Genomic DNA, 12,258 nt, shown 5'->3' on the forward strand with positions numbered 1-12,258 from the left:
GGTTAAACAGCAGATAACTAATTGTCAGTCTCTAGTAAAAGCAGAGCCTCAATGGGGTTTAAGTCTAGACTGTTTTGGCCATTCTATGATTTGAAGCCTAATGTCTTATTTTTATTTAAAAATTAGCTCTGATGGCTTGGAGGTATGTTTAGGGTCATTTTTCTTTCTATAGAATGAACACTTAACTAACTACTGTAAGTGTAGTCCATAGGGTATTGCATGGTTCTGCAAAATGCTGTGGTAGCCCTTGTGGTTCAGGGGGCCAGTGACACTGCAGTGATTCTGTTGCTTTTGGTCTGGTCGACCTCTTCCTGTGAGAGTTTCCTCCAACTACCAAGTGTCTTTTGATGGAGTAGGAAACTGTACTCATTGACAACTTGGCTTTCTTTGCTATTTCTTTCTCTGAAATACTTTTAAAGGTTATAATGGTCTATCTTTCTTTTGTATATTGCCATCAGGTGAGAAAAAGGCAATTAACAGACAGGAGGTTTGTAATCAACACATTGTGACTCCTGTAGAAATTGTTTGCATCAATTTTTAAGGCTTAATTTATTTCCATTTCTGCAGAACGTTAATATTGCTTACCTTTTGTACCCTTTCATGTTATTCAGGGGACTTGAATTGCTTAAATTACAATAAAAACTGGAATAATGTGGGTGTTATGAAACTTGACCAGCAGTGTATGTATTTATAAAATCTTTAAGAAGTGCTGTATTGTTGTTTATATATAATTATAAAGTAGAAGCATGAAATAGCTGTACTGGATAAGCTCTGTTTCAAACTGAAGTTAGGTCATAATTCTAGTTGTAAGTGTTAGCATATTTTATAATGGATGTTTTACCAAAGTCAGCACTGTTTACACTAAATACAAACTCCTCATAATTGTCCGCATTCTTATATGATATGTATTGATTTAGGGCGAATGAAACTTTAAGATGTCAGCTAGAACAAATATTGCAGAAAATATTACCCCAGGAACGTAATGAAGAGGAACTTAAATCTTTAAGAGCGGAACTGGAAGAGAAATCGGTATGTCATACTTTCTATATTCATAATGTGTTCCGTAATTAAGAGAAGCATAATCCATATATTTTAAGGTTTAAAAATAAAACATAGGTTCACTCTAGCACTCGTGATTTGGTAATGCAGGCCTGTGTCGCTCCTTGGTCCACCAATTGGACCAGAGGATAGAAATAATAAACAATAAAGTAGAGTCCCAAATATACGTTAATCCTGTAAACAATTATGGGATTTGTCGCCTGCATTCAGAGGCAATGTAAATGAAAAACAAAATAAATTTACTCTTTCCACTGGTCACATCTGCTGGCAAAGGTAAGCTTTTTACAGATATGTATAAAAGAACTTGTTGCCTTTATGTACTGCTTCCCGGCACACTGCCTGTGAGCAGATTGGGGCAGGTTTGTTATTACTCGCATTCACAGTAGAGCCGGTATGTTTCACACCTCCCTGGGGCTTCCACAGCACCACGCCGCTTTCAGTCCCCGACTGTTTCCTGGGTGGACCGCCGAAGGGAATTACAGAGCAGCAACATGCTACTGGCTTTTGGGGAGAGAGAGGCTTGATTGGTTCCAGGACGGGGTGCCGTTGCACGTGTGGGTGACGTCATCATTTTGGGCCGCGGGTAGTCTCCAGGGAATGCCGGCGGCTATGATTACATTGTGTCCAGAGTGAGTAGGATGCCATGCCTCCACCAGGTATTTCATTGGCAGCATCCCACGCAGCTGCAAAGCCATGCAGCATAACATCTGATGACAGCGGCTGAAGTTCTGTGTGGAATAGCTCACAGCAGATACAGGGGGATGGATGTGTACTAACAAGATAAGCAGTTAACTAGGATTATTACGTATGAGTGTTAACTTGGTGATTTCTGGGCTTATAGTATATAAGCAACTTTCTCCTTCATCCACCAGGTGACACTGGAGATCTAGACACTGGGGTATAGACAGGTGGATGAGAGGAGCTGGCACTTGAAATCTTTGTGTGAGTGACTCTTCCCCCTCTATCCCCCAGAAGCCCCAGTTTTAGAATTGTGCCCGAGAGAGCCAGTCACATGGGGCTGAGCTCCAGCCCGTACTTAGTTTTTTTGTCTTTATTTATTTTCATTACTCTCACAGCATTGAGGACAGGCTGACAGAGAACTGCATCTGTCAGCCTGCTACATGGAGGCATCAGGAGACCCACCGCCACTAATAAAGAGTGTGTGTCCGGGTCCCAGGCACCCTGGCAGTAGCTCAGGGAGGGACACGCCACAGCTTATTATAGAAGCTGCATCCGTGCTACCCTATGCCTAGCCGCAGACCTGATTGCCAGCAGTGGCAAGTATAAATCTCTACCCCCAACTAGCGAGGGACTGAGATATATCTGCGGCACCCCCACCCCTTCCCTCGATCAAGTAGTAGGCATTGCTCAGTTTGTCATTCACAGGCAGGAGCAGATAGCTCTGAGTTTCAGTAGAAGCAGATATCTCAGTTAAGGAGTCTGACTAAAATTCATCATGAATTGCTTGCAGATATCTGATACCTCAGCAGTGTTCTCCCCAGGCTTTATTTAAAGGGCAGTCCATCCGGCAAAATTGTCTTGTCGCCCGGGACCTGTAGGATGCACTGTTTGTCCTGTGTGCAGTGCCGCAGAAACCAATCACAGCCGGCAGCATCTTCTCAACTAATCGCCGCCAACAGATTCTCTTCACTACAGCTCCCAGAATCACCCTGGCGCTTGCGGCTCCTCCTCCCTTTGTGTTCGCCTTCTGCAGCTGCCGCCCGCTCGTCACACAGACTCCTTTACTCTTCCTGTGCCCCGTGTTCCCTGCTCACTCAGCCACACTCCGTTCCCTCTCCATCACACGCTGCTCCTGCCACAGCCACTCTCCATTCACTGCGCCTCAGTGGGGATGTCGGACCCAGGCTGGGGAGGTGTGCAGACCTGTTGGAGCTGCAGAAACTCTTCCAGAAGCTGGTGCCGCAGGTAGAGGAGCACCCTGAAAGGTGAGGACCCCTGTCCTTGCTGCTATTGGCTGGCTTTGTGGCCCCTGTCACTCCCCGGCTGTGTGGCCCCTTTGCCTGATATTAATTCCCATGTACCCTGACTGCTGTGTGCACCCCCTCCTTAGCCCTAGCACTGCCTGTCCCTAACCACCTCCTTGCCCAATACTGCCCTAGCTATCTATCCTTGCCTCCTCCCAACACCCAGGCCAGGCATAGTGTGCAATAAGCGGCCATACTGTGTGGGCATATTGTGCAATAAGGGGGCATACTGTGTACATATTGGTCAATAAGGGGGCATACTGTGTACATAATGGGCAATAAAGGGGCCATATTATGTGGGCTTGATGTGAATTGGTACTATTGTGTGGACACGCCCCCTTCATGTAAAGCTACTCCCCTTTTTGCACAAAGGCTGCCACGCGGCTGCTACTTGATGCCACCCAGCTGCCAAAATTTTCTGGGGAGAACACTGCTCAGCTTAACACTATCTTCGGTTATCTGACCTCTGAGGTCAGGAATTGTGGGTTCAGGTCCCATCTGGGGTGATAGTCTTTATTTCAGCAGTCGTATCAATAGAGGTAATTTTTTGCAAGCCTTTGCTTGACAGATATTTGTAAAATCATACATTTTTCTATTAATTCACCCTCCTTCAGTTGGGATCTCTATTATCTTAATTTCTTTTCTACAGGTCATTCTAGACGCTTGCCTGTATTAAATGTTGGATAATAATGCTTATGCTTCTAGTGCGTAACATACAGCATTATGTTCTTCTGTAATGATTGGCCTATCTAGTGTTCACTCTAGCTCCGGCGGCAGATAGGGCGCTGGAGCCAGAGAGGGCACTTACATGCACCCGCCGAAGGCGTGCGCCCAAAAAGGGGGCGTTTCTATAAGACACGTCCCCTTTTCGTCACACCTGGGGGCGTGCCCGGCACTTACGGACACGCTGGGCAGCCCCCAAACATTGCCGACAGGGAGAATAGATGCCGGGCGCATGTGCCTGGCGTCTATTTTCTGGTGGTGACCGGGTCACTGCACATTTCCCCACCCACTGGACACTGTGACCCGCGGGTGAAGACTGCACCCGCAGGCTGTGAGGGCAGGGCGCTTTTTGCCCTCCAGAAGGAGGGCAGGGCGCCGCGCCCCGCTAAAACAGCCTAGCGGGAACACTACCTATCTTTCCTTACACATAGACTAGACACTGTCTGGTTTTCTCCCCTGAACCTTTTCTTTAGACCAAGAGTCTTCTTTTTTTTTTTTTTTTTTTTTTTTTTTCTCCTCCCATGTGAGTGCGCGAGGAATTTTAGTTTTGCGCTGTTATCACTCTATGGGGGTATTCAATATTGAGCGAAAAGTCCTTGTTGGACTTTTCACTCCATATCGGAGCCTTGATGGGGATAAAGTATTGGGCGCGCGGCCGTTTTATCCCCGTTTTCAATTTGAAAGCTGCGAGAACGGGACCCGGCGGAAAGGTAAGTATCGGAAAAAATTTGGGAATTTTCGGGAAAGCATACAGGGACCCCCCTAATGATGTCCTGACATGGGGGATCATTATGGGTACCCCTATTTTGGGGTAATTGTTGGTTAGGATGCGCTTCGGGGTGTGGTGGTGTTTGGGGATATGTAGTTAGGGATGGGGAAGTGGGGATGGTGCTGCAGCGTAAAGTAGGGGTACCTTATTCTACTTGTAGGTTAACGTGATGAGAGAGGTTGCGTGCGCTCCTGGGTTGTGTGTGTGTGTGTGTGAGAGAGAGCGAGAGATTTGATTGGAGGTACAGTGCTCCTCGGGGATCGTTGCGTCTCTGGATTGTTCGTGGGGGCGTGTGGTGGTGGAGGGGATGAACAGGTACAGTCCACAGTTTGGGAGATAGGTAAAGCCTTTCAGGGGGCTACTTGACATGCGGTCCTTACTACTGCATGTTCCCCTGCTGGACCTTTGGTCTACAGATTTGAGAACTGGGATGCCCTAGTTGTGGTGGTCGGGGGTTGTCCCCAGTTGCGGCGTCCCGCACTGGTGAGGAGAGGCGATGCTTACCTACCAGTAGGTGCCCGGGGTCCGTGGCAGGGAGCGTCTTTCTCAAGTTCCAGTTGGGGCCAAAGTGTCTGTTTGGCTGATGTGGATTTTCCACGTGCCCATGGGTGCAAGGCAGAGATTGTCCTGTTGGCTGTGTGCGGTCGCCCTTGTGCAAGTGTGACTGCACAGCTGGACTATCCCATCCAGCCGTGTTGCATCAGAGTGTGTCAATTAACTCATCAAGCGCCTGGGTATTTTCTTTCTATTTTACAAATTGTATGATACCCTCTGCTCAAGCTCCTACCTTGTCTGATCCCTCGGTAGAGCCCAGATGGACCCAGAATATGGGACAATATCTTGCTCAGATGGCAATGTACCTAGATAACCTCAGCAGGGACCACAGCCGCTAAGAGACGTTCATCCCATTCCTCAGTGGATTTTCCTGGAGAAGAGGCTTCAGCATCCTCTTTCCAGGAAGAAGGGGAATTGGATTATGACTGGAAAGACACCACAAACTGGGAGGGTGACTTCCCTTCTGATTCAGGAGTTTCTATTTTGATAGATGCGGTCAGGGCGACTTTGCATCTACAGTAAACAGCTATTCCAGAGACTAGTTAAGCTTCTTTCTTTAAACGTAAGAAGAAACGTATATATTTTTTCCAAGAATTTTCAACATTTTGAGGGAATATTTCTTAACAGTTTCTTATATAGCACAGCATATTCCGTTGCACTTTACAATTGTAAACACTAATTGAACAAAACTGGGTAATAACAGACAGATATATAGGTATGATGGCCCTGCTCGCAAGCTTACAATCTATAGGGAAATGGGCATTGATATACAAGGATAGGTGCTATATATTGCATTTGGTCGAGCCAGAATGCACAGTTTCTTGGTGGGCTGCATGATCCAGTCACACCAGAATGTCGGCCAAATGTCATGAGGATGTGTGAGGTTGTGTGTGGACTGTGAAAGGGGATGTAATTAGATATGGACGCTATGAAGGTGATGTGGGTGGTTCCGGAATCTGATAAGCTTGCCTGAAGAGGTGAGTTTTCAGGGAACGCTATTAAAAGAAGCCTGGTTTAAACCTGATTCCAAATTTCACATTCCCCAAAAAAATGAAGTGTCTTATTCTTTTTCGGAAGAGTATACCAAGCTTTGGGACATTCCACCCATGGTGGTTGCTCCTATTGCTAGGATAGTTAGGAATACTGTATTCCCACAACACAATCTGTAACTCCTAAAGATCTTATTGATAGAAAGAATGAGGCTGTACTTAAGTCTTTATTCACTTTGTCAGGAGTCTTGCTTCTCCCAATTCTGGCCAGCGCCTGGGTGATAAATGCTTTCAATCCCTGGATGAACCAGATGATTACTAGATTTCAATCAGAGGAGGTGTCTGAAGCTAGCTCTTTAGCTGATCAGGTTTTGGACGCTCTAAGCTATATAGGCGACGCTTTAATAGATACTATTCATTTACAGTCTCATATTTCGGCTTTGGCCATTTCCACCAGGCGTTCGCTATGGCTTAAAACATGGAAGGCAGACATTGAATCCAAGCATGTTTTAGAAGCATTGCCTTTTGAAGGAGGTTCTTTGTTTGGTCCAGAATTAACTAAAATAATTTCTCAGATTACAGGAGGAAAAAGTCCTTACCTTCCTGTAACTACACCAAAAACAAAATCCCCTAGGTTTTGATCCTTTCGGACATGAGGCAGGGGAAGCTTTCAGGCCTTCCGGGGCGTGTCTAGGGTCCTTGGGATGGACCTTCAGGGGACGGGCTGTCCCCGGCACCAGGTCAATCCACATGGCTGTCACGGGACTGGGATCCGTCCTCTGGTGGGAGGCCGCTTATTAAGATTCCGGGAAACTTGGATTGAATCCAATCCAGTTTTTTGTCAATTGGGGGGTTACATCTTGGATTTGGGGGGGTCCAGTTCCCAAAAAACTCTTTTCCATGCATCTCCCTGTGGATGATTGCAGAAGGACGGCTCTCATACAGGCAATTTCCGTGCTTTATACACAAAGTAGGTAGTAGCGTTTTGAATAATATAAAAGAATTGATGTACGTCTAATTACATAATCACTTAGTAGCATTTATTAAAAACTAATATAATATAAAAAGCAATTGATAGCAAACACAATAAAAATGAGCTGTGAATCAGCAAGCTAAAATATTAGGACAATATTCCACCCTGATTGTGTGTTCATACAGGCATACGATGTTTGTTCCTATGATGCTCCCGGATAAAATGTATGTCTCAATGATAGACAATAACATTTGTGAAATTCACTGTCCCGTATAGATGATAAAATATCAACAAGTGGTACTTGAATCAGTAGAATATATGACTGTTCATGATATAATTACCGTTCCTTGCACCGATAGGGGGAATGCTCCTATTGACATATACACTTGATATGCTGCAGTTGGAGTCCTCCAAAGTTCACAGTGTGGATCTGTATTATGGTCCAGTGATGATCAAGGCAATGAATGTTCCAAAAAGGGGCCCCTGATGGGGTATAGCCGGTGAGCTGGTTCAGAGTATTCAATCCAACAGTGATGCTGTAAGTGGGGTCACTTAGGCAAATTGGGGTGGTGTGCTGGTAGTATACTGACGCGTTTCGCTGTACAGAATGACAGCTTTTTCAAAGGTAACTTTCGTGCTTTCCGATTCTGGAGTTATTATTCCGGTTCCAGTTCTGCTCTAGTCTTTTCTTAGTAGACAAACCAGACGGGTCGTTTCGTCCCATTCTCAACCTTAAATGCTTATCTCCATTTAGCAAAATTCAAGATGGAGTCAATAAGGTCAGTCATTTGCTCCACGGAGGTAGCGGAATTTCTGGCCTCCATAGATATCAAGGATGCCTACCTCCATATTTCTATGTGGAGGGGTCATCAACATATTCTGCGGTTTGCAGTGGGGCATCTGCATTTTCAGTATCTGGCTCTGCCATTCGGTTTGGCCACCACTCCCAGAGTCTTTACAAAGGATATGGCACACATGATCTCCCTACTAAGGAGTGGGGGGTAAAATGTGTTGAGCTGCATTTACACGGTACAATATCTATGAACGATAACAATATCGTTCAACGATATATCGTTCATTTTTATGCAGTGAACGCCCAACGATGTGCGTTCATGCAGGTCAACTTGCGCGATATTGTCAACTTTGCCTGTTCAGAGATGTGGCAGGATGACTTCACTGAAAGATATCTTTTAAAGATATCTTTCAAGTCGGTGGTGGTACAGATCGTACCGTGTGTATGCAGCTTTAGCTTATCTGGATGATTTGTTTTAAAGGTATCCTCAATAGCCTTATTGCAACAACATCTTCAGGTTACCTTAGGCATGCTCCAGAGATTCGTCTGGATCATCAATTTTACCAAAACAAATTTAATTCCATCTCCGAGGATGGTATTTTTGGGTCTTCTCTTCGACACTGTAGGGGTAAATTTACTAAAGTGAAAGTTTTTCAAAGTGGAGATGTTGCCCATAGCAACCAATCAAATTCTACTCAACATTTAACTAGCACCTTCTAGAAGATAATGGCTAGAATCTTATTGGTTGCTTTATGCAACATCTCCACTTCTATAAACTCTCGCTTTAGTACATTTACCCCCCAGTGTCAGTGTTTCTTCCCCAGGCGAAGATTCAGAATCGCAATCCAGAATAAGGACCATTTTACAGATGTCTCATATCTCAGTTCTCAGGGCTATGCGGATACTGGGAAAAATTGTGGCTTCATTCGAAGCCGTTCCTTTCGCCAGATATCATGCCTGACCACTACAAAACCAATTGCTTCATCGATGGGTGAAGCCATACCCTCGATTAATCAGGCAGATGTTCAGATTATCTCTGCAGACCCGGCAGTCTCTCCACTGGTGTCTACAGGATGCAAATCTGAACTGGAGTTTTCAATTGTCAATAATTAGACTATTGTCCCCCCAGATGCAAGCCTAACAGGCTGGGGGGGCAGTGGTTCTATAGACAGACCGTATCTTTTGGTCTGTCCAGGAAGCATCTCTTTCCATCAGTATATTGGAATTAAGGGCAGTTCAATATGCATTGGTTCAGGCTTGCTTTGGTATATCCCAGAATTAATGGCATCCCTAGATGGATGAAAAAGGAATTATTAACCGTAAAATCTCTTCCTTGGAGTCCATCTGGAGGATGCCGAGATCCCTCCCTTGTTTGGTTTCATACTAGATACCTGTTGTTCTCTGGTTTCTCAGTTCTTCTGTGGGTCTTTCTCCATCTTTGTTAAATATAGACGGAGCTTAGGGTGAAAGGGGAGGGGGTTATATAGGGGGTGGGAGTCAGTTTCAATTAGCTACTGTCCGACTCCACACCTCACTACTCATATCCCAGAAGTAATGGCATACCCTAGATGGACTCCAAGGAAGAGATTTTACAGTGAGTAAAAATCGTAGTATAATTCGTCTGCCACCACCAAGGAATTTAATGTAGGAAGAATCTTCTCCCACAGCTGGTACAAAAAAAAGTTAGAAATATTATTGTGATTATTAAAAGGACACACAGATTACAGACTATTTCAAAGAAAATATAAAAAGGGTAAAACAAAGTTAAGATATCAACTTTTGGAATTGAACAATGCTGGAGTAAGGTCTCTTCTAGAAGAAATTTGGTTCATCCCAGCCATGTGACTCCCTGAACCACTTGCTGTCTAGTTTGCTGGGTTAATATACCCATTCTGTCATGCTTCCTATCTCACAGAAATGGATTCTGAACTTCATAGCACATGGCATACAGCTAGTCTGATATTTAATTACTTCCCTGGTTTCAGATGTGATGGCCGGACCTTGTTCTCATGACAGCGCTCCTGTTCAGCAAATGGATATGGCACAGTGGGCAGCTTGACAATAGGACAAGATCTAGAGGTCTTGTTTCCTCCTTCCTGAGCTTTCTGTGTACTGTAGAGACTGGCTTAAATTTCAGACAAGTGTGAATTCATATTTCCCATTCTGCCCCACAACTTAGACAATGCACTGCACACAGGACGTTTCTTTTGGCATGAAAACATTGGGTCCTGCTCTACTGGAAATGACAATCTGCCACATCCTCTGAAACTTAAAAATGTAAACATTCTGGTTTGCTATAGCTGAACATACAAATCGTTTGGCTAGCTGATACAATTTAAACATGTATACAGTGGATCATATAGATCATAACACATATATGGTTACCAATGTTATTGTTAATATGCCCAGTGCAATATGAAATGGGCTTTATCATTAGAGTATGTTTTGTGTGTGGGGAATGGAATGATCTTTACCTAAAGCTGATCCTTTTTCCTTTTCGCTGTCTTTGTAGGTGGTTATTGTGTACGTGTCCATTCACTCCCTGTCATGTTTGTTATTTGTATATTCTCTGACTCTAATGGTGCGTACACACGGTACGATCAGTCAGCGATAATTATCTCGCTGACTGATCTCCCTGCACGTTCCCGGTGTGCTGGATGATCGAAATCGATCATCCAGCACACCACCACCGACTGTCCCTATGTAACCTGGACGAGATCGCCCAGGTTAGCTAGCATGCACTGTTTGTTTGTTTTCAGTTACACTTTAAGAAACCAAGCAGTTATAGAAAAAGCTAGCATGTTGGCAAATAGTATAACCTTTATAAAAATTCTGCTTTGTAATAGTTATTTTCATTTACTGTATTTTTTTTTTTTTTTTTTTTTACTCTGTTTTCATTTACAGTCTACACTCAGGATTTATCAACAATCACAAGTGGATTATGTCAGAGTCAAAGAAGAATGTCAAAGAAGTGATGTGTTGTATGTATCCCTGTTAGCTGATCATAACTGAACATTACGGTTGCTTAGTTGCCGCGGTTGGGTTCTTATGTGATTTGAAGAAGTCATGGTTTGGAAGAACTACAATATGACAGAACAGGCAGGGGAAGATGGACATAACTCATTACATTTTCTCATCTTCCCTGTTGAGAGAACCTATATGCACTCTTACAGACACTGTTAAGGAAAAAGAATATTTGAGGATGGGTACTTTAAGAAAGTGGTTTGAAATGTACAGTTCCAGTATTCCTGTGACTGTCTTTTAACTCTACCCAAATCATGTTCCTTAAGTTGTCCTTCACTAAATTAACATTAAAGAGAGACCTACAAATAAAATACAAGGAGCATTAGGGCATTATTTTTCCATAAACTAATAACTGCATTCCCCCTTTATGATGACTTTTGGCTACAATTGCCTACTAGACATGCATAGGCAGATTGTTGTGCACAAGGGAACATGGTAGCTGTTGGTGAATGCTCAAATTTTGCAGGAGCACAGGTGACGTTCTGCAAGTCGTCATGTTCTGTTAAATAATTTCATTCCAAGCTATCTATTGTTTTACAGAGCTAGTCTGTCATTGCTTACAAAACAAGGCAGCGTAGAGACACCTAATTTACTGCACAAACACATTGGACCTCATTCAGAGCCGCTCGCTCTGAATGAGGGCGACTGTTTTATTTATTTATTTATTTTAAAAGCTGGCCGCCTGGCTGCTCGCTAAGCTGTGGGTGACCACCCACAGCTTTTGCTAGCGGCCAGATGATGGTCGCGACCATTGGGCTTGCGACGAGAACCTTGTGGTAGGGTCTCGTCTGCCACAAGCCCCAGTGAACTTTCGGCTCTAAAGGAGCTAGAAGCTCACTACTGACATCACTGGTGATGTCAGTAGGGCCGCCCACAAACGGCAGGCGTTCCTTCAGGAATGCCTCCGTTTGTCCAGCCACCCCCCCCACCCCGCCTACAAAACGGGGCGAGCTGTCGATCAACATCAACAGCTGCCCCATTTGTAGCAAGCCCCGGAGTGAGTTAATTTTTTCACTCGCTACTCCGCGCACAACCATCGACCCGCTTGCGAGTGGGTCTGAATGAGACCCATTGTTACAACACAGTGGGAAACTAAAAGAGCAAAGTTGGTTTAGGTGAAGGTGCTTTTGAACTCCTATTTTCACTTTTTAATGTTAATCATGCAGTTTCAGTTAATGTATTAATAGGTTGTTAATCACCCTTAGGAAGAAGAAACTGGAAGCAAAGTTAAAGAAAATGGAAGGTAATGTGCCCCTTTGACTGCTTTGTTGGGAAGCTAAACGTTTAGGGAGTCTATTATTGTAAAATCATGGTCACATATTTTTCTGGTGATGTGGCTGGAACTGTGTCCTTGGCTGAAGATGTCTTAAAATGCTTCCAGTGCCTTG

At 44.3% G+C, this 12,258-nt stretch overlaps 1 protein-coding gene across 1 annotated transcript in view; it reads left to right on the forward strand.

Moving 5' to 3' along the window:
- Window positions 1-12,258, forward strand: part of ICE1 (interactor of little elongation complex ELL subunit 1) — a 125,154-nt gene that overhangs the window by 13,639 nt on the left and 99,257 nt on the right. The window contains exons 3-5 of the mRNA XM_088442295.1: window positions 918-1,029; window positions 10,751-10,827; window positions 12,076-12,113. Of these exons, the coding sequence (XP_088298421.1) occupies window positions 918-1,029; window positions 10,751-10,827; window positions 12,076-12,113 (227 nt within the window). The remainder of the gene's footprint in view (window positions 1-917; window positions 1,030-10,750; window positions 10,828-12,075; window positions 12,114-12,258) is intronic.

Source organism: Taudactylus pleione, unplaced genomic scaffold (genome assembly GCF_031769625.1).
Source record: "Taudactylus pleione unplaced genomic scaffold, aTauple2 ptg000309l, whole genome shotgun sequence".
Classification (NCBI taxonomy): Eukaryota; Metazoa; Chordata; class Amphibia; order Anura; family Myobatrachidae; genus Taudactylus; species Taudactylus pleione.